Raw genomic sequence first — 22,331 nt, forward strand, 5'->3', positions numbered from 1 at the left:
TGTGTGTGTGTGTGTGGCCAGCTCAGCCCACCAGGGGGCGGGTCTGGCAGACATGTGGTGCTGGGGATCGAACCGCGGTCCCTGTGCTTTGCCAAGCTTGTTTCAAGTAGGTGCTTTAGACCACTGAGCCATCTCTCCAGCCCCATATATTTTCTTATTCTAGAATGACATAATGAAATATTTTGTATACCTTAGAAAATTCAGCCAAGAAGTTAAATCACTACTATGTTTGTATATGTTAGAATATTCACTCATATAAGACACGAATTTATACCTGGTGATTTTATTAGTAACTAAAGTTTAAAATTAAGAGCCAGGCATGGTGCTGCACACATGTAGTCCCAATATTCAGCAGGTTGAGGCAGGAGTATCGCTGCAAATTTGAGGTGTATACTGAGTTCAAGGCCAGCCTCAAATACTCCCATGAAATGAAATATAAAATAAATTCCCTTTGTGATTTTAATGTTGAGGATCATTTGTTACTTGTTTATTTGTGCTTATATTCTAGATGTCTAGAGATAGGAAGTGAAAGACTCTTTGGCCTTGTGGAATTTAAATTCAAGTTGGTATGTTAGACCAAAAAGTGAATAGACACTTCTTGAAAGTAGGTTGTAGGAAGACATAGGAATCAAGATGAATCAGAAAATAGTAAGAAAGGAGATTATTTTAGGTAAAAAGTGTTTATGCTCACACTGTGGCTTCCACTGCAGAGAAGTGAGGTGGAAGGAGCTATGCTGAGAATGGGTGAAGAGCATCCTATTCCAGACATGGCAGAGAGCATGTGCCAGGGAAAAAGCTCTGTGGCTGGGGACTGGCAGCAAGACCAGTGTGATAATTCCTGGATGAGGATAGAGGATCATGAAAAGAAATAGAGCGCTACACTGAGGCACGGACTCCTATTTAGAATTTATTTGAAGTGCTGATAAAGATTTTATATTTAGTGTGTGATGGGAAACCATGGGAGTTTAAAACAACACAAAAATATCTTTATTTTGAAATAATATTAGGCTTGCAGAAAATTTGCAGATGTAGAGTGTTCCCATATATTCAGTGTTAACATCTTGCATCACTCACATAAGAATCATTGTTTCAAGGTAGAATGCTGGTGCCTTAAGATGTCTATTTTGCCACTGGCGTGTGTGAAAAGAAAAGACAATAGAAGTGCCAAGACCAACTAGACTACTATAGTAGTTCGGATGAGCGTGATTATTAAGTAGTAGCTGGGAGAGTTTTAAAAGAAATCTCAGTACTCTTATTTAAGTTTTCTGAGGGCTGACAAGATAGCTCAGTGGACCAAGCACCTATTTAGGCAAGCACAGGGACCAGGTTCAATCCCTGTCACCACATGCTGTGCTGACCCTGCCCCCAGGTGCGCTGAGCCAGCCCCCAAGATGGGGTGTGGTGTGGTGGCACATACCTGTAATCCCAGCACTGGGGAGGCTGAACACAGGATCACTACAAGTCCGAGCTGCGTAGTGAGATCCTGTACCAAATACATAAAGAAAAAGAAAGCCTGGGTTGAGACATCATACTAAGAAAAATATAAAGCTTTTTTGAAAGTGAACTTCTATATTTTGTTATTTTCTAGGAGGAACAAAATACTAGCATAATTACAGAAAAAATATGTTCAACTAAAGCAATTTTCAGCACAAAAGTAATCATTGAAATAGGCAAATAAAATCTCTTTCTACTTCTTCCTGTGTTGAAAATCAATGAGTTAATGCTGTTGAGCATTGGTTCCTTGCTATTTGCTTGTCCCTTTGTTATAAAAGAATGACATTTAGTTATGTCTTTTTCTTTTTCTTTTTTTTTTGCAAATGTTATCTGGTTTCCTTTTTTTTTTTTTGCCAAGAATGATAATAAGAACTAAATTTCAGTGTTTTAGGTAACCTTTATGTACTTAAGTATAGAGAAGAATCTCTAGCTAGAGATCATAATGTAAATATACAGACATTTTGCCAAAATTTATATACACTTAAGGAAAAGAAAAAAACCTTGAATAACTTTTTAATATTAAATTTATTGAGACATCCTAAGATTAGTGCAAGTTACTTTTGGCCTCTACAATTGTAAGAGAAGTGCAAAGTGGTGGCCATGAGCTTCCAGACATTAGTAGAGCAAACTGTGGCTCAGGTAACCTTGGTTATTGAGATTGCTGTCCATGCATTTTTAATTTCTTCTTTGAGGGCTGGCAGCGTAGTGGATTTTCTGTGATAAATAGCATCCTCTGGTCTTCCCTATATGAAAGTAACGGCATCATTTTCAAATGCCATTTGAAAAAATGCTTTTTTTCTTTTCCTGAAGTGTGTGTACATTTTTTTGGTAGGCTGTATATATCACATGAATATATGTTTAAAGAATTTAATAAATTAAAAATTTTCAAAATACTACTTTTTTAATATTCTGTTATAGAATATCAGCTTATTACTGATTGTTTATTTTTAAGTCGTTTTCCAATTTTTATTTAAAGCTCAATGAAATGTTGAATTAAGAACACCTTAATTCTGGATGTTGAATCTGAAGTTAACACCACTTGGTAGTATTTACTCTTAACCCAAGGACTAAAATGTAGCTTTTTCTTTCCTTGTGCCGTTGAAACCTGAGTTATAGTTGACTTCGTATGTATTAGGACCTCATGGGAACCTAATTATAGCTGTTGGTAGAGGTGTTATGAAGAATATGGGAGATACTGATAAAATGTTCAGAACAGCACCTGACATATAATGTGTGCTCAGGAAATATCTGTGTTTATTGGCAGTATCATGAGTTGTGTTACAGTTATTTGAAATTGTTCTAGTTTTGATTATTTTGAAGAAGTGGTCTGCATGCTTTTTTCATTATTCACCTAACATTTAATAGATACTTTCTGGGTGCTAGATATGGTGGGATGTTTTCACGTACATTGCTGTGGTTAATTGTCCTTATCAGCCCCCATTTAAGGTTGAGGACGTTTAGGCTCTAGGATGTTAAATTACTTAGCCATGGTTACATGGTAAAGGGTAAACTTTTGGCATTACTTACCAAAACATGTCACTAACACAGACATAAATATAAAGAAATGTGTAAGTGTCTTAAGATTGTATGGGGGCCAGGGAGATGGCTCAGTAGTACAAGCGCTTCCCTGGCAAGCAAAAGGGTCTGAGTTCAATCCCCAGTTCCGGGAGAAAAAAAAAAAAAAAAAAAAAAAAGATTGTATTATAGTCCTTTTATATTGGGCACTTTATGTACAGAGCTATGTAATACAGACTAGGAAGATTAGAAACTCGTGTCTTAATAGTGTTGGACATAGCTATGATAAGATAGAGCTGCTATTAGAAATTATACATGTTAAGAAAGAGGAAATGGTTTTATTCACAGGAGAAGTTCAGTTGGTACACAATTTCTTGAAAATAGGGTTACCATTTAAACTGAATAATTAGCCGGATCTGGACATGTATAAGTGGTGGGATTTGATACTACAATAGGGAAACAGTAGGAACGAAAATAGTTATGTAGTATGTGAATGGATGTACAGGAATTTAGATGGGAAAAGTAAATTAGAGCCAGATTGAATGTACTTTTAAAGCATGATTAACTATTTTCAATTTAGATGTGTGGTAATCATTTAGTAAATGTAACTGATAAACAGCCTACACACATATGGTTTAGGAAACTATATTAAGTTAAATGAGAAATTTAGACTACTGAGATTTTATTAGTGAAAGGGGAGATGTAAGACATGTAAAGTAGTGAAAAGAATGCTTTTCTAAAGGAAAGAAAGGGCTGGTGAGATGGCTCAGTGGTCTAAAGCACCTACCTAGAACAAGCTAAACTAAAGCACAGAGACCGCAGTTCAATCCCCAGCACCACATGCCAGCCAGCCCCGACCCCTGGTGGGCTGAGCTGGCCACACACACACACACACACACACACACACAAATAAATAAATAAATAAAGGAAAGAAAATGAGATTTCCAATCTTTGCTGTCACTAAGTTTTTGTATTTCAGAAGGTGCTTTTAAGTTTTGTAAGTAAAATGTTCTTAATGTATAAAGTGAACGTTACATAACAGACCTACGATGACTTTGTCATTAGTGGACCAGACTGTACCCTGAAGTCGAAGAGGTCACTGAGCACTGTTAATTACCCTAGAAGGCAACTGAAAAATTGGGGCTAGTAAGCCCATAGCAGCCAAATGTTACTCTTCATATTTTATTTTTATGAGTCTACTTTTACCTGTTCTGTCTTGAAATTCAAATTTTAAGAATGGCAGAGCACAAAAAAAAAATGATCATTATGTGAATTACGAATGCTTAATGTTGTTGAACCAGGTAAAGATAGTGCAGTAGGCTTTTAAAATTAAGTATTCAATTGATGTTGCTAGAGTAGTAATGAATACAATTGTGCATAAAACAGGATTGTTCTGAAACTTGTTGCTTATGTAGCTTCTCATAGAAACAGTAACGTATCCCTTATCAGTATATCTTCATTTTTCTCACATTGTGGGGAGAAATGGTAAACTCCATTTAAACCTCTTTAGGGACTACAGTATTGGTGGTTTACCTTGTAATAATTGATTCTACCAGACTGCTGTGCTTGCTCTTTTAAGTTGTTGTCTTGTAGTTTTTAAAGAATCTTTTGCAGACATTAGACTTATGGCTATAAATTTTTTGACTTAATCATAATGGTTCTGTAAAATTACCCATGGAGGCATCTCTCCTCTAATGCACCCCATCTAAGTACCAATAGTTACAGGAGGGCCTCAAAGTTCTGTAGGCTTTATAGCAAGTTTGATGCATTGAAATACATTGCCATGTTTTCTGGTTTTCTCACATTTTAAGTAAGTGCTTCTTAGACATTCATGTATTTAGATCAGCTGGCTAGATCTTATTTAAAGGGCGGGATATTCAGCAGGTCTGAGTTAGGCATAAAATTTTGCTTTCTTACCATGACCCCACATAATGTGGGTTCTGCTATTCAATAAGCCACATCTGCAATCTCAAAGTTCTGGGTGGGTGGTTGGGATTCTGATAGTGCTTTTAATATAGGGCCTTAATGTAGGACTAAGTTCTTTCAGAAACTATATTGGTGGTTGATTTAAAAAGAAATAGAAGGGCTTATAAATTTATTAACATGGTTGATTGAAATAGTTGTCTTTCACATTTTCCTCTTTCATGTCTTAACTCTAGTTTTACTTATTTCTCATTTGTTTTTTGTTGTTGTGGTTTTGCTTTTGTTTAATATATTATTGTTTTTGTGGATCTGGTTAGGGAACCGTTACTGTATTTTATGTTTGTATCTACATTTTATTTTGCATGCGTAACGTGGCTTTGCCCGGATGTTCTTTTTGGTAAGTTCCAAATTTATATAGCATATTGTTTTTTTGTAGTGTAAGTTGTAATGTTTCACCTTCTTTTCTCCCACTTCTAGTATTGTGATCATGCTCATGACTTGTTTTTATTTTTATTTTTTTAAAGAGCTCATTTGATAATTGTTTTCCCTAACATTTTCCAATTTTCCTTAATAGTGCAATTTGGTACTAATCTGCTTTGATTTGTTTATAGCCTCACTCTCAGTTGCTGATCACTTTTAGCAGTTGCTGTCTGGAGTATTTTGGTTTTTTTTTAAAAAAGCCTTGATCATTTAGAAATACTCTAAAAGCTAATGCTTCCATATAGCAATCATTAAAGGAGATAGTTGTAGTGAAGTTGTTTCTGTTCTTTGTGAAAATACATTTTAATTTTGTTTTTACAGCAACAGCTTGCACAGTTACAGAAAGAAAAATCAGAGATTTTGAAAAACCTGGCATTATATTACTTCACATTTGTAGATGTTATGGAATTTAAGGTATGTATTTCAGTATATAAAACCTAATAGTGCAGAAGCAGATTTAATCTTTAATTGTTTAACTTGCTTTGTTACTTGTACATAATAAAATTACAGTTCTTCCATAACCAAAATCTAAAGTATATGTTATTAAAGTTTTCTGAATTTAAAATTATTGGACCGGTGAGATAGCTCAGCAGACTAAAATGCCTGCTTAGGCAAGCTTAGGCAGGGGCAGGGGACCGAGGTTCAATCCCTGGCACCACATACTGCGCCAGCCTGCCAAAAAAAAGAAAAGAAAGAAAGAAAATTATTTATACAGCATTGGGGATATGAGCAGTTGTCTTCCATACCTGAGGCCCCAGGTTCAATGGATAGCACTCCCCTAAGAATGGTATGACTAGAGACTGGATGTGGTGGTGCATGCCTATAATCCCAGCGTTTGGGAGGCTGAAAAACAGGAAGGCTCTCACTGTACACAATACATTTTAAAAAAAATTGTATGACTAGAATATTAAAGTAAGTTTTTCTTTTTAGGACCATGTTTGTGAATTGCTGAATACTATTGATGTTTGCCAAGTATTCTTTGACATTGTAAGTATCATTTTCAGAAAAATTTCTAATTCACCTTTTTGTTCTCAAAAGAACTTGGGACCAGTTGCTCTTCTTTAAAGAATTTATATAACTAGAGTATAAAGTTTTAGTATTGTTAATTTGACTTGCTGAGTAGCTTTTACAAAAATTAAAATTTCCCATTGTATTTTTGTATCATCACTGAGTCTTGTACATGTTGAGATATACATTTGGTATTTTAAAAAAGGAAAGTGACCAATATTTTTTTCTACAAAAGGCATACTTAATAGAATTTTTTTTTAGTATGACAATTTACAGATAAAGCAAATCAAGGTGAGAAATGTCTATACTGACTTTTTTTTTTTTACATTGATTTAATGGTGAAAAATTTTTTTTAAATACTCAGTTGGTGAGATTAGTATCAAACATTTCTTAATATATTATTGTTTTTTTTTTTTTTTTTTTTTTAAACTATACCAGTTTGAATACAATGGTCACAAGGCCATTTGTTTTTACCTGTTTGTGTGGAACAAGCACAAAACTTACCTATAACTTCCAGATTTTTTTTTAGTGAAATTTTAATCTCAGAAATGGGAATAAAAATACCATAAACAGAATATTAAAATAACTACATCAAATTACTATTTTTAATAGCTGTTATTTAGGGGGCTGTGGACATAGCTTAGTGGAAAAAGTGCTTGCCTGGCAAGTGCAAGGTCCTGAGTTTGATCCCTGGTACCACCAAAAAAAAAAAAAAAAGCTGCTATTTAGATTTTTGTGTGTTTTTAAAAGTTGGACAAATAGGAAGGAGTTGAACTTGATTTTTTTTTTCTAGACTGTGAACTTTGATTTAACAAAGAACTATTTAGATTTGATTATAACCTATACAACATTAATGATACTGCTGTCTCGAATTGAAGAAAGGAAGGCAATCATTGGATTATACAATTATGCTCATGAAATGACCCATGGAGCAAGTGACCGAGAATACCCACGTCTTGGTCAGATGATTGTGGATTATGAAAACCCTTTAAAAAAGATGATGGAAGAGTTTGTACCCCATAGCAAGGTAAGCACTTATTTTTAAGTGCGCTATAATAGGCATAAAGGATCATTTAAGCATGGATAAAGTAATAACATCTTTTGGGAGAAAAATCATTATGGGCTGTGACTGAACTATTGGTGATTTTTATCTAATTATGAACTAGAGAACTAGTTAGATTCACAATAGTAATAGTAATAGTATATAGAGAGTCAGAAAATAGTTGATTTCTTTGTAGCTTTTAGTTTCAGTCTAGTATAAGTGTGTAGTATAGACTTTGAGGGTGTGTGATGCCATACCATTCCTTCCCCTTAGGTTAGTCACCTTCTGGATGCTACAATGTAATGTCTGATTTATAGAAATTCAAAGAGAAAATGGTGTATTTGGGCCCGTGGTTTCAGTTTACAGTCAGCTGGATCTATGGCAGAAATGTCATGGTGGAAGGGCTTGGGACAGGACAGCTCCTCACCTTATGAAAACAGTAGGAAAGAGCTAGAGGAGAGTCGGCCAGGGACCGAGAAATAGTCCCCAAGATCACATCCCCACGACCCACCCAGAGATACCCAGAGTTGTGCTTCACTATCTCCTGTATATTTCTAAAGGGAGTCAAGTTGACAATTAAAAAAGGTGGTGATCTCAGTTCTGCCAGTTACTATGTGATAGTGACTGAGTTACATAACTGTACTCACTGTACTTCAGTTTTCTTGATGGTAAAAATAGTATTTATCCCATAGTTTATGAAAATTAAATGAACTGCTTTATAAAAGGTGTTTAGATATATCGTGTCTGATAATTTTAGCTGTCTTACATCTTTTTTTGGTATTACCTTAATGAGGAAAAAGTGACAGTTTTATGAAAATAATTGGAAATGTGTCTTATACATGAAAAATAGTTTTTAACAAATTAATGTTGGTTATAAGGAGTCTTGACATGTGTAAACAAAATTTACAAAAACAACAGCCTTCTTGTGGCTTCTCTGCAATAGGGCTGGTTTGAGGGGCTATAGGTTAGGTGCTTCGGGGAAATGTTTAGGTACCTTCTCCACCCTCATTGTCTATAGATAAGGACTGAGGACTGGAGAAGCGCCATGACGAGGTAGAGCCATGTGGGAGCACCAGTGCCAAATCCAGAATTGAAGTCTAGAGTGTTAGAGCCTTAACTGTTCATTTTTGAATACCAAGTATTACTTAAAACTTTTTAATAATAAAATACTTTAATGAATCATGTTTTTCCTTGACGTATGCTTAATACCAACAGTTTTCTTTTGCTTTTGTCATGAAAATTCTTAAGATCCTTATCCAGTTTAATTTCCTGTTATACAGGTTCCACAACCCCAACTTGAAAATATAAATTATCCAAGTTTTAAAACTTACTTTTAACACTGAAATGACAGATGTGGAAAATTACATACCTGACTTTATGTGTTGGGGGTTGCAGTGAAAATAACAGGCACTTTAAAAATATTATACAAAATCATTTTAAGGTTATATATGTACATGAAACAAATGAATTTTTGTTGGTTTTGGGTCTCCTGTTTCATTAGGCTTATGCAAATATTCCAAAATTTAAAAAAAAAATCTGAAGCATTTCTGATGCCAAGTATTACTGTTAAGGAGATATTGAACTAGTAATATCTACAGATTTGTTAAGTTTTTGTCTTGGAGTTCATTGAGTCATTTGAAAAGAGAACAGTGGATAAAACTTTTTTTTAATGTATTACTACACAGCTTGGACTCATAGTGATCCTCCTGTTTTCAGCCTCCCCAGCGCTGGGATTACAGGCATGTGCCACCATGCCCAGTCTCAGTGGCCATCCCAGCACACCTGGGGGCAGGGCTGGTGCCCGCATAGCCTACAGTACACCCCCTGTGCTTGCCTAAGTAATGGCTTGGTCTGCTAAGCCATCTTGACAGCCCACTTTTGAAGTAAAATACCTGAGCACTGGGGATGAAAGAATCAAGATTCAGCAAATGCAAATATCCCACCATCTCTCACAACTAAAGCTATAAAGAACAAATCACATCAAAGTTAAGTAATTTGTTAAGAATATGAATTATTGGAATGGGGAGATAGCTCAGCAGTCTAAGCACGTGCTTGGCAAGCACAAGGACGTGTGTTCAATCCCCAGTACCAAATATCACGCTGGCCCCGTGCTGAGGGCCACAAAAACTGGGCATGGTGGTACAGGCTTATAATCCCAGCGCTGGGGAAGCTGACACAGGAGGCTGCATAGTGAGACCCTGTACCCAATAAATAAACAAATAAATGATTAATAAAAGAATGTAGATTATTGTTATAAGGCACTCTTTGGAGAAATGTTAAACATGCTAAGCTCTCTTAATATGTTCATGATGAGGCTGTAATTGTTATATCTTGCTTCCAATGGCTCAATTGGAACATAGTATGTTCCTGCCCCTTGAGCCACCGGCAATACATACATGACTATCCCATCAGGTGTCATGGGACAGTCCCATGGGGTCATACAAGCCCTGCCCCCAGCAGTCTTGGGACAGTCTTGCATGTACCACTAGGTTGCAAGCGAGCAGAAACATGTTAACACTCAGTGATACAACCCTGAAGTTTTTTTCCTTTTGTAAGAACAGTCAGTAGAAATTTAACATTGCATGAAAGTATGACAGTTGATCTCTCCCCCTATGATGCACCTTATACAAAGAACATGGTTCTAATTAGTTTATTTTGTAATGTTACAATGCAATCAACAATTGTATCTGATATTTAGATGGAAAGAGAAAAGAATTATTCCCTATCTTTGTTTTTCTTGTTTTAGTCTCTTTCAGATGCACTAATTTCGCTCCAGATGGTGTATCCTCGAAGGAATCTTTCAGCTGACCAGTGGAGAAATGCCCAGTTACTGAGCCTCATCAGTGCGCCCAGTACCATGCTGAATCCTGCACAGTCTGACACTGTATGGTCCTTTAGTTCACTTTCTGAATGAAATACATGATTTTTTAAAAATCACTTAAGCAGTGTTCCTGCAGTCTTTTGCTATTGCTCATTAGTTACATTTTTTATTTTTGATGTCAATAAGAACATCAAATGTGACTAATAAGTAGTTTTGCTTTAAAGTTTTAAAAGAATTATCTTGTCATATTATGGTAGAAAAATTAGAACACATAGAAAAGTGTGTAAAGAGATACTATGGAGAAAGCATACACAATTAACTGATTCTGGGGAGACACTGAGCATCTAGGAACATAAATCTTTTTTCACTTGAATAAAATTTCATATTTTGGACAAATATAAACTAATACAGAATTAAAAACATAGAAGTTATTTGCCACACTGATAACAGTTGACAGGATTAAGTATGTTAGAAAACTTTTATCTAATTTTTCAAATTTGTTGTATTTGAGCAAAGAATTGACTATTAAGAATTCCTAGGAAGCTGGGCATAGTAGCAAACACCTATAATTCCAGAACTCTGGGAGGCTGGAGCAGGAGGATCCCATGTTTGAACCCAACCCTGGAAATTTAGCAGTTTAGCAAGGCTGTATCTCAAATTTAAAGTCTGGGGATGCAGTTCATTGTGGCTGCCCTTGGTTTAGTCCTTGGTACTGGGGAAAACACAAAAAAACTGTAGGATGAGGAGAGTGATTCAGTGGGCAATTTTTAAGAGAATTTCTTTTAATCACAAATGTGAATAATTTTCAGATGCCTTGTGAATATCTCTCTTTGGATGCGATGGAGAAATGGATTATCTGTAAGTAAAATGTGTTAGTTTGGAATTACTTCTCAGATTAATTAAAAAAGAATAGTAGGTAACTCTTCTGTCTTTGTACAATGCTGTATGCTAAGTCTGTATTATAGATGATGAGGAATCTAAAGCTTAGACCACACAGCGAGCCAGTCACACAACAAGATAACCCACGCTAACTTAAAGCTCATGAGCTACATACCTTGTCTTTAGAATATAATTTTCAACATTAAATTCCTGTAGAGTTTATGTGAATTTTTTTATACCAATTTTGTTTTATTAAGGTTTTAGATTTTAATTTACTTTATTACCTCTAATGATTCATATATTTGGCAGTTAATTATCTATACTTAGGAAATCACAAACTAGAGGGAAAATAGATACACAGGTATAATGCAGACTGAGAATTGCTCATAAGTAATTCTTTTTCCAGCTGTAAGCTTACTACCAGAGGGAAATAATTTTGAATCGTTTGTGTTTTTATAGTCCTTATAGTATTTTGTTTCTTTTTTTGTGTGTGTGAAATTATTTTATTTTTTAATTTAATTTTATTTTATTGAGAAATCACAATGAGACAGTTTCAAAGCTGATTATTAGGACAGCTTCAATAATTAATGCCTTGTACATTATTATCTTCTTAGTGGTTATCCATAGTACAAGAAGCAGACAGGATATCCTGTCCAAACCCTATTAGTACAAATCTTTCTTCTCACTGAATTAAGCGAAAGTATCTGTATCTCTATTCTAACTATTCTGTATATACAAATACAGAATGGTCCTTCCTGTGTATCCCCTTTTTTTGTTTAGTTCTTTCAGAGATCGGTATTCTATTGGCATCTAAATACTATAGGTGCTTGAATTCAGCCAAACAATCCAACATAGTCCAGCAGTCCACAATAGTATTGGGTTGACTGCAGAAGTTGTTGACTTGAGCCTTTTACAGCTCAGCATATTAATATGGCTTTACTGTATATACCTCGTTTTTATACTTTTCTACTGGATGGTTAAGATCAAGATAAAGCAAGACCTCTATAACAAAAAATGTAACTTTTGTATCTGATAAGGCCAGTCAAATCCCCTCAGGATTTATGCTGTAACCCTGTACCGCAGTTTGTAGATCCTTTGTCATTGTCAGACATGTGGATGAGTCACAGCCATTGCTTAACCAATTTTCTCTCTGAAAGCCTGAGAGAATGTTTTTTCTCCATGTGACTCTCCTTAGGTACACTCTACATCATCAATCACATTCCTCTGTGGCCCCATAATCTCCTTGATCAGAAAATTTGGGACACAACTGAGTTACATGATGTTGCAGTACAGGTTCTCCTATGTCCTGAGTCTTCACTGACCTTGAAAGGCTAGGGCCAAAATGTTGGCTGAGCTTACAGCCCTTCCTTTTCTCGCTCTTCCGATCTGCAAACTTAGGTTGTTAACCCTTCAAAAGAGAAGCTTATTATTATCCTGCAACATATTGAGTTCGGTTTACTCTATCTGTCTAAATATCAAACATCTTAGGCATAACATGGAACAGGTATTTTTCATCAAGTATTGATGTGTTGAACTTTAAGTCCTTATAGAATATGAAGAAAAAATAATTTAAAAAATAGGAATAAACATATTTTTACACCGAAATTTACAACTCTCACCGTATACAGCATTGTAGCAGGACAGTCCTGTGACATTTTTTTTTTCTTTTTCTTGTGTCTTTTTTCATTTATTACCCTGTATTTATAGGAAAAAAAAAAAAAACTTGAGAAACAGTATGGTAATAATTGGTATGTCCTGACAACTACTATGTATTTAGAAGATCAGAATGACAGGCATTCTAAGCTTGACCCTTCTATTACACATTGCTGTCTTCAGTGCACTTGCTTGGTTCACAGGTATCAGCATATATAGTCAGGGTAAGAATCCTATCAATGAACTGCTAGTTTCAAAAACCTGCTGGTGTTTCTCAGGATCATTGCCTTACCCATCTCATGTGTATAAATGTGTGTCTTTGCCCCTGTCATGTTTCCCAGCTTTTCTCCTTGCCCTCTCCTCATTGTTCAATCCTCAAGTTCTCGCTTTCTTTTTAATTGTGTTATACCTTTCTATTTGTAATTCTTCTTTTGAGTTCTTATACTAGGGAGACAATATGATAATTACATATGTTTTTTCTTCATTTATTAATTTGTGGGAAGAATTTAATTTTTCCATTGTAGTGTTTTTCTAGTTAGGGTGAAGGACTAGTTTTTCTTTTTTTTTTTTTTTTTGATTGTCATTTTAATAAAATAATGCATCTGAATCACTAGAATTCTCAGAAGAGTGCAGTAGTAAAAAAAGACTAAGAGGTTGTAGTTTTGGTTATTAGGTTCAGCTTAATCTGACAACTAGATTATTAGGTTTCTGCTTAGAAGTCATTGTCCAGTTTCATGGAAATGTTTAACTACTTTCAGTTTGTATACTTACCTGGCACTTTGAGTAAACACTTTGTAGCATGAAGGAAGTAGTTTATTAACATATACTAACTGACCTTAGCCATTTATCAGGCATTTTCTTTTTTGCCTTAACTGAAACTTCTGATATTTTTTACTTTACTATGATTTGTGTTATTTAATTGGAAATAAACAAAATATAACAGTTCACTAATGGGTGTTAATTGCGAGTTTTTGCTTGATCAATTGAGGTAAACGTGTTGGATAACCTTTGGCGTAATATGGGGTTATTTTCTTCCAGTCTTTACCTTAAATGAAATACTAATTGCAAGGCCTTGTGTAATGAGCAGAGGAGGAATTAGTTAACCTGCTATCCTAAGTGACAGTTTGTGGATATGGACAAGGTCTTCAGATTCATGGTAGCCACATTTGTCAAAGTAAGGAATATTTGCTCTCCCTCCCAAGTGTTGCTGTTTTCTTTTTCTTTTTTCTGTATTTTAGGGAAGGGTCTGCAGGGTGTTCAGGGTATCACTAATAGATCTATGACCTTGATCTTTGAGTACGGCCTCCCAAGTGCTGGGATTACGGGTGCGCACCACCTGGCCCAGTCTCAATTGCCTCTCAATTGTGCCCCGGCGGGGTGGGGCGGGCAGGCATGTTGCTGTTTTCTTGAACTGGTGTTTTGACTAGAGCTAATACAGTGGAACTGTTTCAAACTGCTTAACACCAGTAACCACAGGGGAGCTTTTCTTCTGAGGATATTCTACTTTCCTTATATCTCTTGCTCTTGATTAGTTCATAGTATGGTCCCTGGGCCAGTAGCAACATCTATAGATCTCTCAGATATGCAGAATCTTGATTCCCACCTAAGACCTACTGTCCTCAGTAATCTGTGATTTAATAAACCTGTAGATGATTCTGATGCATGGTAAAGTTTGAGAGTCACTGCTCTAGATTACAGCTGTTGCGAAGATTTATGGAGGTCCTAGAATGCTGAAAATCCAGCTAGTAGTAATGCAGATATAGTATCAATTGTCCTGTATTCTTTTACGTCTGCTGTTAATTGGAGTTGGGTGACTCCTTGAGAAAGATCTCTATGTATCTCTGGAATTTGGGATCACTAATTCCATTTTTGTTTTTTTTTAATCTAGTTTTATTTATTTTCTGTCTTCACAGATTTAATGCAGCTTTCGTGCTTAGTCTGTGGTTTTGTTTTTCTTTTTTAATATTTGGTGCAGTGGCTCTTTATGCAGCCCAGACTCCTAGTGATCCTCCTGTTTTCAGCCTCCCCAGCGCTGGGATTACAGGCCTGAACCACTATGCCGGGTCTCAGTGGCTAGCTCAGGGTACCGTGGCATGGGACCAGTGCTGCATGTGGTGCTGGGTGAACCTGGCCCTGTGCTTTTCTAAGCAGGAACTTAGTCTGCTAAGCAATCTCGTAGATGTGGTGGTGTTCTGTTCGCTAACTTTTTTTGTTTTAAACAATAACTTTTGTCCTTACATTGGGACTTGGTAGAGAAAAATTGTGTTTAATAAGCAATCCCCAGTCTAAATTCGTTTTCCCTTTTTGATCCTATTGTAAATACTTGAATATGCTTTTACTTATAAGCTATTAACTTTTCTTTTTTCTGTATTTTAGGGAAGGGTCTACAGGGTGTTCAGGGTCTCACTACTAGATGGGACTCGTAGTGATCCACCTGTTTACAGCCTCTGAAGAGCTGAGATTATAGGCTTGTGCCTCCACACCCAGTCTAAAGCGCCATCTCAGCTTGCCCCGGGGGCAGGACCAGCAGGGGATCAAACCCCCCACCCCTGCGCCTGCTTGCAGACGCTTTAATCCGCTGAGCTAGTTGGCCGGCCCTTATAAGATATTATCTTTAAAAAATTGTAACCTATAATTGATAAAATTCTCAGAGAAATTTTTTACTAACAGTAGCAAGTACTGGTTTTTTATATATGGAAATACAAGGGCCTTATATATGGAAATACAAGGGATGGCTGTGTGTGTGTGTGTGTGTGTGTGTGTGTAGCCATCCCTATGTGTGGATTCTGTATCCATAGATTCAATCACTTATAGATTGAAAATAAGTTGCATCTGTACTGAGCATGTACAGACTCATTATTCCCTAACAATACAATATAAAAACGTTTTACAGCATTTATATTAGGTATATATAAGTATTTTAAAGATGATTTAAAGTAACAGGAGATGTCTGTAGGTGTCTGGAAATACTGTGTCATCTTGTATAAGGGACTTCAGCATCTGTGAATGTTGGCACCTGGGGTGATGTCCTTGAACCAGTCCCCTGTGGACTCCAGGAGCCATATCAAAATGTAGAAGACTGGGGCCAGGGAGATGGCTCAGTGGAATAAAGCGTTTCCCTGGCAAGTGCAAGGACCTGAGTTCAATCCCTGGTTCCGGAAAAAAAAAATGTAGAAGACACTAAATGAAATCTCACTTTACTTGGGGCTAGCATAAGCAGTCATATAAGGCAAAAATCTTTTTTAACAAAATTTGTCAGATGTCCTTTACATTTTCTTTCATATATTTTTTCTTTTGTTTTAGTTATATACCAGATGAAATAATTGTCTTGCATTTAAGGGCACCTGTTAGGCAAAAGTGTTTTTATGTATTTCAAGAAACTCAAGGAAGTTAAATATACTTCAGTATTTATGACTGTACAGTGTATGCCTCCTTGAAGAATTAGATTGCTTGAGTATTCGCCTGTCTAAAGGAAGGTAGAGCTAAGCATAGAAGGATAAAGGGCTAGTTGTATCTAAATAGTATTACATATAAAATATTCAGTAGCTTTAAAAAAATGGAAATCTCATAGTGATTCTCATAGAAATCAGGGAAATCTCATGGAAAATAGGATTGGTGTGTAACTGTTCCAGCATAGAACTTTTCTATGTATATGTATATATGTATGCATATATACATGTGTATATGAATATGCATGTAGTGGACAGCAATTAAGTGTTGGATGATTGGGAGGTATTAGTATGGAAGGCTACCTTGGATGGACATCAATAAGCATATACAGGATTATATATTATATATTGTGTATGAGTTCCATCTAGATATCAGACAAATAAAAATATTTAGAATTCATGTAATAGAAGATAACTTAATGTATTAAAAATATTGATTATTAAATATATTTAGGTTTAAGTCCTAGCTCTGTTACTTTACTACTATAATCTTAGATGTCACACTGTCTTGTCTGCTGTACAAGATAGTCATGTGAGATTATATATGTGAAAAGGTTTAATAAAAGAAAATGTGAGATACATTATTACCCTGTCATTTATTCTGATGATTTAGATAGTAGGTTAGTTTTGGGTTTATTTTTTATTTTTTATTTTTTTTAATTTTTTTGCGGTCCTAGGGATTGAACTCAGGACTTTGCATTTTCCAGGCAGGCACTTATTCCACTGAGTCATCTCCCTGGCCACTTTTGGGTTATTTTAATAGTTGTAGTGATTACTTTGTTATTTGTTAATAATTTCTGATCTTTTCCTTGAAATCTTTTTTATATTCCTGGAAAGTTTTTATTAAAATTACTTTATTCATAATCCAGAAGTGGCATTTTGCCCATTTGTATTAGAAGTGATTTTGCAGAATACAGAAAATTATGATTGGAAAATAAATGTACTGTTATTCATTATATATATAAAATTTCTTGTCCCTTGAAAGTCTCAATTGCTGATTTTGTTTGTCAGTCTTAAAAACCTGTACTGTAATCAGAAGAATTCAACGTGGAATACTTATACAGTTGTGTTTACTTTTTTTAAAGTTGGCTTTATTTTGTGCCATGGGATCCTAAATACCGATGCTACAGCTCTGAACCTTTGGAAGCTAGCTCTTCAAAGTAGCTCTTGCCTTTCTCTCTTCCGGGATGAAGTTTTCCACATTCACAAAGCTGCAGAAGATTTATTTGTAAACATAAGAGGGTATGGTATTTTCAGTTGTCTTTTTTGGAGAAAGTGGTAAGGGCATTATCATCACTGAAGTTTTAAGAATAGAGAAGTAGACATCATGCAGAAAGTTGTGACCTGTACTCATCTACTCTGGTTTCAGCAGATTGTTTTTAGAAATCATCTTGATGTCAGTAATAATACTTCGGTGGATAACTTGGCAGATTTAAAAACCCTGGAGCTCCTGTCCTTTCAGTGCATGTGTTAATAGAGAAGGAAGAAGTATAAATCATACATTGTATTATATATAAATTACTGAAAGTACCATGTATGTTTCAGCATTTTTTAATTTTAGAAGTGTTATTTAAGAAGAGAATGTATGTATAAAAGTTTTTGAAGCAATCAGAATTTTTCACTAGGTTGAAAGAAACAATTACAGCAGTCAGACTAATAGGAAACTATGTATCCTTACAGTATCCTAAGTGATTCATTTTTAGTTATTCCCTGGAAGCAGATAAGTCTTGGAGATCTGTTTCCATCGTCATCACCATCGTCATCATTTGTGGTGCAAACTCTGGCTCCGCACATGCTAGGCAAACACCCTACCACCAAACTACATCTGCACCCCTCCTTGAATTGTGAAGGGTGAATTGTTGTTGATAAGGTTTTATTTATTTTTGTGGCTAGCTCAGCCCACCCTGGGGGTGGGGTTGGCGGAGCATGTGGTGCCTGGGATCGAGCCCTGGTCCCCATGCTTACCTAAGCTTGCCTAAGCATGAGCTTTATACCACTGATGTATCTCGCCGGCCCAGTAAGACATTTTAAAATGACTTAGTATTTTACTCATTTTGACTGTTATGTATCAACTTAAGATTGACTTGGTTCTTTGTTTTACATATAGCTATAATAAACGTATTAACGACATAAGAGAATGCAAGGAGGCAGCTGTATCACATGCGTAAGTACATTTTTATCTGTGATATTTTTCATAAAGGAGAATATCTTAAAAGTAATTTGTTGAAGTGATTAATGATGTGCACAATGTAGAAGAGATATTTCAGTAAAGGGAAATAACGAGTGTATAACCACTAAATCTAGTATCTTTAAAATTAGTGCATATGTCAAACAGTATTGAAGTATTGATAAAGTGCTTAAAGGAAGCAACATGCAAAGAAAGGACATTTGTTTCAGGTATTACCTCTTACTGGCCATAGTACTCCCCATACCAATAAGTTGTGTAGATTTTTCTGTTGCTACATGAAAATTGGAGTAACTTGCTACCCCAGAGTGCTGATATTGCGGGCATACCACCACAACCAGATGGAGCACTGTATATTTTATGAGTTATGAGGAACTGAAATGCAGAACATTTTTTTTCAGAACATTTCTTTTACTTCTGTTAATATATGAAGATAAGTTCTAATTTGCATTTAAGTTTGAAAATATCTAGGATAATAATGTTATTGTCAAAGCCCGCAAGATAGCTCAGTGGACTAAACACCTGCTTAGGCAAGCGCAGGGGCCTGAGTTCAATCCCCAGTTCTGCAAAAAAATAAATAAATAAATAAATAAATAAATAAATAACGAAAATAAAGTTGGCGAAGAGCAACAGAATAAATAGCTACAAAAGTAACACGAAGTAAAAATTTATGCTTATTGAGGTTTTTTGCTTCCTAAAAAAAAAATATTTAGTAGAAACAGATAAGCTATAATGGTATCTTTCCTTGTAGTGGCTCAATGCACAGAGAAAGACGCAAGTTTTTAAGGTCTGCACTAAAAGAATTGGCTACTGTCCTCTCTGATCAGCCTGGCTTGCTTGGTCCTAAGGTAATTAATTTAATTTATATATAACTTAGTTTGTAAATATTTTAAAACATTTTTCATACGTGAAATTTTTGTAAAGTTTGAGTCAGGGACTACATACAAGGATTTTTACAAGAAATTGTAAAAATTGGCTGTATTGATAGTTATATCTCACACTTCTGTGCACTTTTTTCATTTTTTAGCTATATATTCTTTGTCTCATGTATATTTCCAGGTTCTTTTCTTCCTCTCATGTTATTGGTTTTTTTTTTTTTTTTCCCTCTCATGGTATTCTTATCCTCTTCAAATTTAATACTTTAATTTCTTGCCAGTGACTTTTCACTTTAAGAAAGATGATGAATATTTTGTTTTCAGTCTTTGAGTATAAACAATATTCTTTTTTAATAGGCACTGTTTGTTTTTATGGCATTATCTTTTGCCCGTGATGAAATTATCTGGCTACTTCGTCATGCAGATAACATGCCAAAGAAGAGTGCAGATGACTTTATAGATAAGTAAGTTAGTGACAATAGAAAATCATTTTTTGTTTTGATTTATAGATTGTGGAATCTGAGGGTTTACATTTCTAGCAAAGTTATTTTGGACAACTTTTGGGGTTTCTTTATACTTGTCATAATAGGAATATTTGTGGTATATCATTAGGTGATACAAATTAGAATGTAAGGACAACTTTAGCTTGAAATTAGGACTTTTAATATTTTCTCTGTGGTACAGTAGATGGTGATAGAGTGGTTTATTTTCTTGCTGTGCTCAGTATTATGTATTTATTTTTCAAAACTATTTTTAAACCATTTAAATAAGAATTCTTACGAAGTATATTTGAGACCTGATATGTCATTTGAAGTGTCTTCTCTCTTTTTAACCTACAGTTTCTCTGTAGGAGTTTGGTAAATGAAACAGAAATAAGAGCATATAGAAACATTTTATGTTTTGTAATTATTTTTCATCTGTGATTTGTTAATGATGCTGTAAGGTGTCCACGTTTTAATTTTGGGTTTATCAGTTTTTAGTCTTGGTGTCTGTCCCTTTTCTTGACTTTTTTCATATGAAGTAATTTAAGAAATAATTGATGTTAAATATAAAACAGTGCTCTTAAGAAAAAAGTTCTAGAAACAATATGAAAAGTAATGTTTTCTTTTATAAAAATTTATTCTTTGAACTATTTTTTTCACTTGTTAAAAAGGCACATTGCTGAATTAATATTTTACATGGAAGAACTTAGAGCACATGTCAGAAAATATGGACCTGTAATGCAGAGGTATTATGTGCAATACCTTTCTGGCTTCGATGCTGTTGTCCTAAATGAACTGGTGCAGGTAAGAAGAGCTTCTCATGTTTGTTTTTTCTTTCCTGCATTTTTAGTAATTGATTTGATATTTAGTGTATATTTGTAAACTGTAATCACAGCTGGGTGTGATGGTGCATACTTGTAATGTCAGCAGTCTGAGATCCTGAGGCAGAAGGATCACAAGTTCAAGCCTAGCTTAGCCAACTTCACAACTGTGTGACACCCTGTCTCAAATAAAAAATGAAAAATAAACAGGACATTGATGTAGTTCTTTGAAAAGGTCCTGCGTTCAATTCCTGGTACTGAAAAAAAAGAAAAAAAAAAAATATGCTGAGCAGTAGAAATATAGGTAGAAATAAGTCATGATCTTAAACTGTTGTACAGATTATTTTCTAGAGGCCAAAGATAGTTGTAGTCTAGTGTGATAGATATTATGCATGTAATGTGGAAAGTTCAAACTGAACACAGTGACAATGGAAGTTGCACTCACAGGACTTGAGGAAGTAGAGGAGGTTAGTCCTTAGTCAGATTTACTATTTAGAAGGATCACCCTGGGATAGAAAAGTGACGGATTTCTGGAGGGCAAGAGAAAATGCAGAAAGTCCAGAAGCAAAAAACATTGCTGCCCTCAGCTAATGAAATCTGATGAGAGCCAGAACTTGACAGTAGTTATGGAGATAACATGAGACAGACAGTATATTAGACAAGTATTAGAGGAAAAGTAGAAGAAAAGTCATTTTGAGTAGTATAGTAGAAAATGCCCAGTAAAAAAGATTTCATCTAGATACTCTAATTTAAACGTCCTAATTTTAATTTCATTTTGAGTTTTCCTTAACTACTTATTAGTTTCAGCTTTTAAAAGCATGTATAATTTTTGTTCAGTCTTTTATCTTATGTAAATTTCCTTCAATTTTTATTACAAGAAAACGTAAGGAGTAGTATTTTGTTTCACTTTATAGAGGTCTAGAATTAAGCCAATAAATGGTACAACTAAAAAAGCAGTAAAATTTATATTAGGGAACCAGGTGTGGTGGCACACACCTGTAAACCCAGCACTCGGGAGGTTGAGAAAAAGAGGATCACTGCGAGTTTGGGATTGGCTTTGAGGCTATAAAAGTGAGCACACACACAAAAAAGTTAGAACTACTCACTTGCTATTGGTTTTCCTAAAGCACATCTATTTCTTCTTATATCCACTAGATGGGGCTCAGAGAACACCTTCTGGAAATACAAAAAAAAAAAAAAAACAAAACACCCCAAAAAGAACAGAAAACCATTAAGTAATACTCTAGAGTATTTAAAGTAGCCTTGTAACTATATTTATCAATAGTTATTACCATTGCCAAAGGTTATGGTTATTGTTTATATTAGCATAAATTCAAAAAGGGAAAGCAACAAAAGCAAAATGTTTATATAAAGTGCAGTTTACCAGTGCTGAGAAAATTCTTAATATTTTTTATGATTCTAATATTAATAGAAGCATTAACAGGAGGAATTTGTTATACTGATACTAAAGTGGTTAGATTTAATCTTGCTACATTCATATAATAATTCTGTGAGGATAGTTGTAATTCCTTGTGAAGAAAAAGATGTAATTTTCTTAATATCACATGGTTCATAAGGCATAGAGCCAGTATCCATACTCAAGGCTTACCTCAAGTCTGAGCTTTTTACCATCTTCTTGTGTGTGAAGTACATTCATAGTATTATATTTTTAATTTTTTGCTGAGATACAAAATTTAGACTATT

At 35.0% G+C, this 22,331-nt stretch overlaps 1 protein-coding gene across 1 annotated transcript in view; it reads left to right on the forward strand.

Annotated features, from left to right (window-relative positions):
• Nckap1 (NCK associated protein 1) overlaps positions 1-22,331 on the forward strand; it is a 103,270-nt gene that overhangs the window by 22,174 nt on the left and 58,765 nt on the right. Inside the window, exons 4-13 of the mRNA XM_004628636.3 lie at positions 5,734-5,826; positions 6,343-6,399; positions 7,214-7,447; positions 10,209-10,346; positions 11,093-11,141; positions 17,350-17,506; positions 18,372-18,428; positions 19,201-19,297; positions 19,682-19,788; positions 20,478-20,610. Of these exons, the coding sequence (XP_004628693.2) occupies positions 5,734-5,826; positions 6,343-6,399; positions 7,214-7,447; positions 10,209-10,346; positions 11,093-11,141; positions 17,350-17,506; positions 18,372-18,428; positions 19,201-19,297; positions 19,682-19,788; positions 20,478-20,610 (1,122 nt within the window). The remainder of the gene's footprint in view (positions 1-5,733; positions 5,827-6,342; positions 6,400-7,213; positions 7,448-10,208; positions 10,347-11,092; positions 11,142-17,349; positions 17,507-18,371; positions 18,429-19,200; positions 19,298-19,681; positions 19,789-20,477; positions 20,611-22,331) is intronic.

This window comes from Octodon degus, unplaced genomic scaffold (genome assembly GCF_000260255.1).
Source record: "Octodon degus isolate 3935 unplaced genomic scaffold, OctDeg1.0 scaffold00025, whole genome shotgun sequence".
Taxonomy (NCBI): Eukaryota; Metazoa; Chordata; class Mammalia; order Rodentia; family Octodontidae; genus Octodon; species Octodon degus.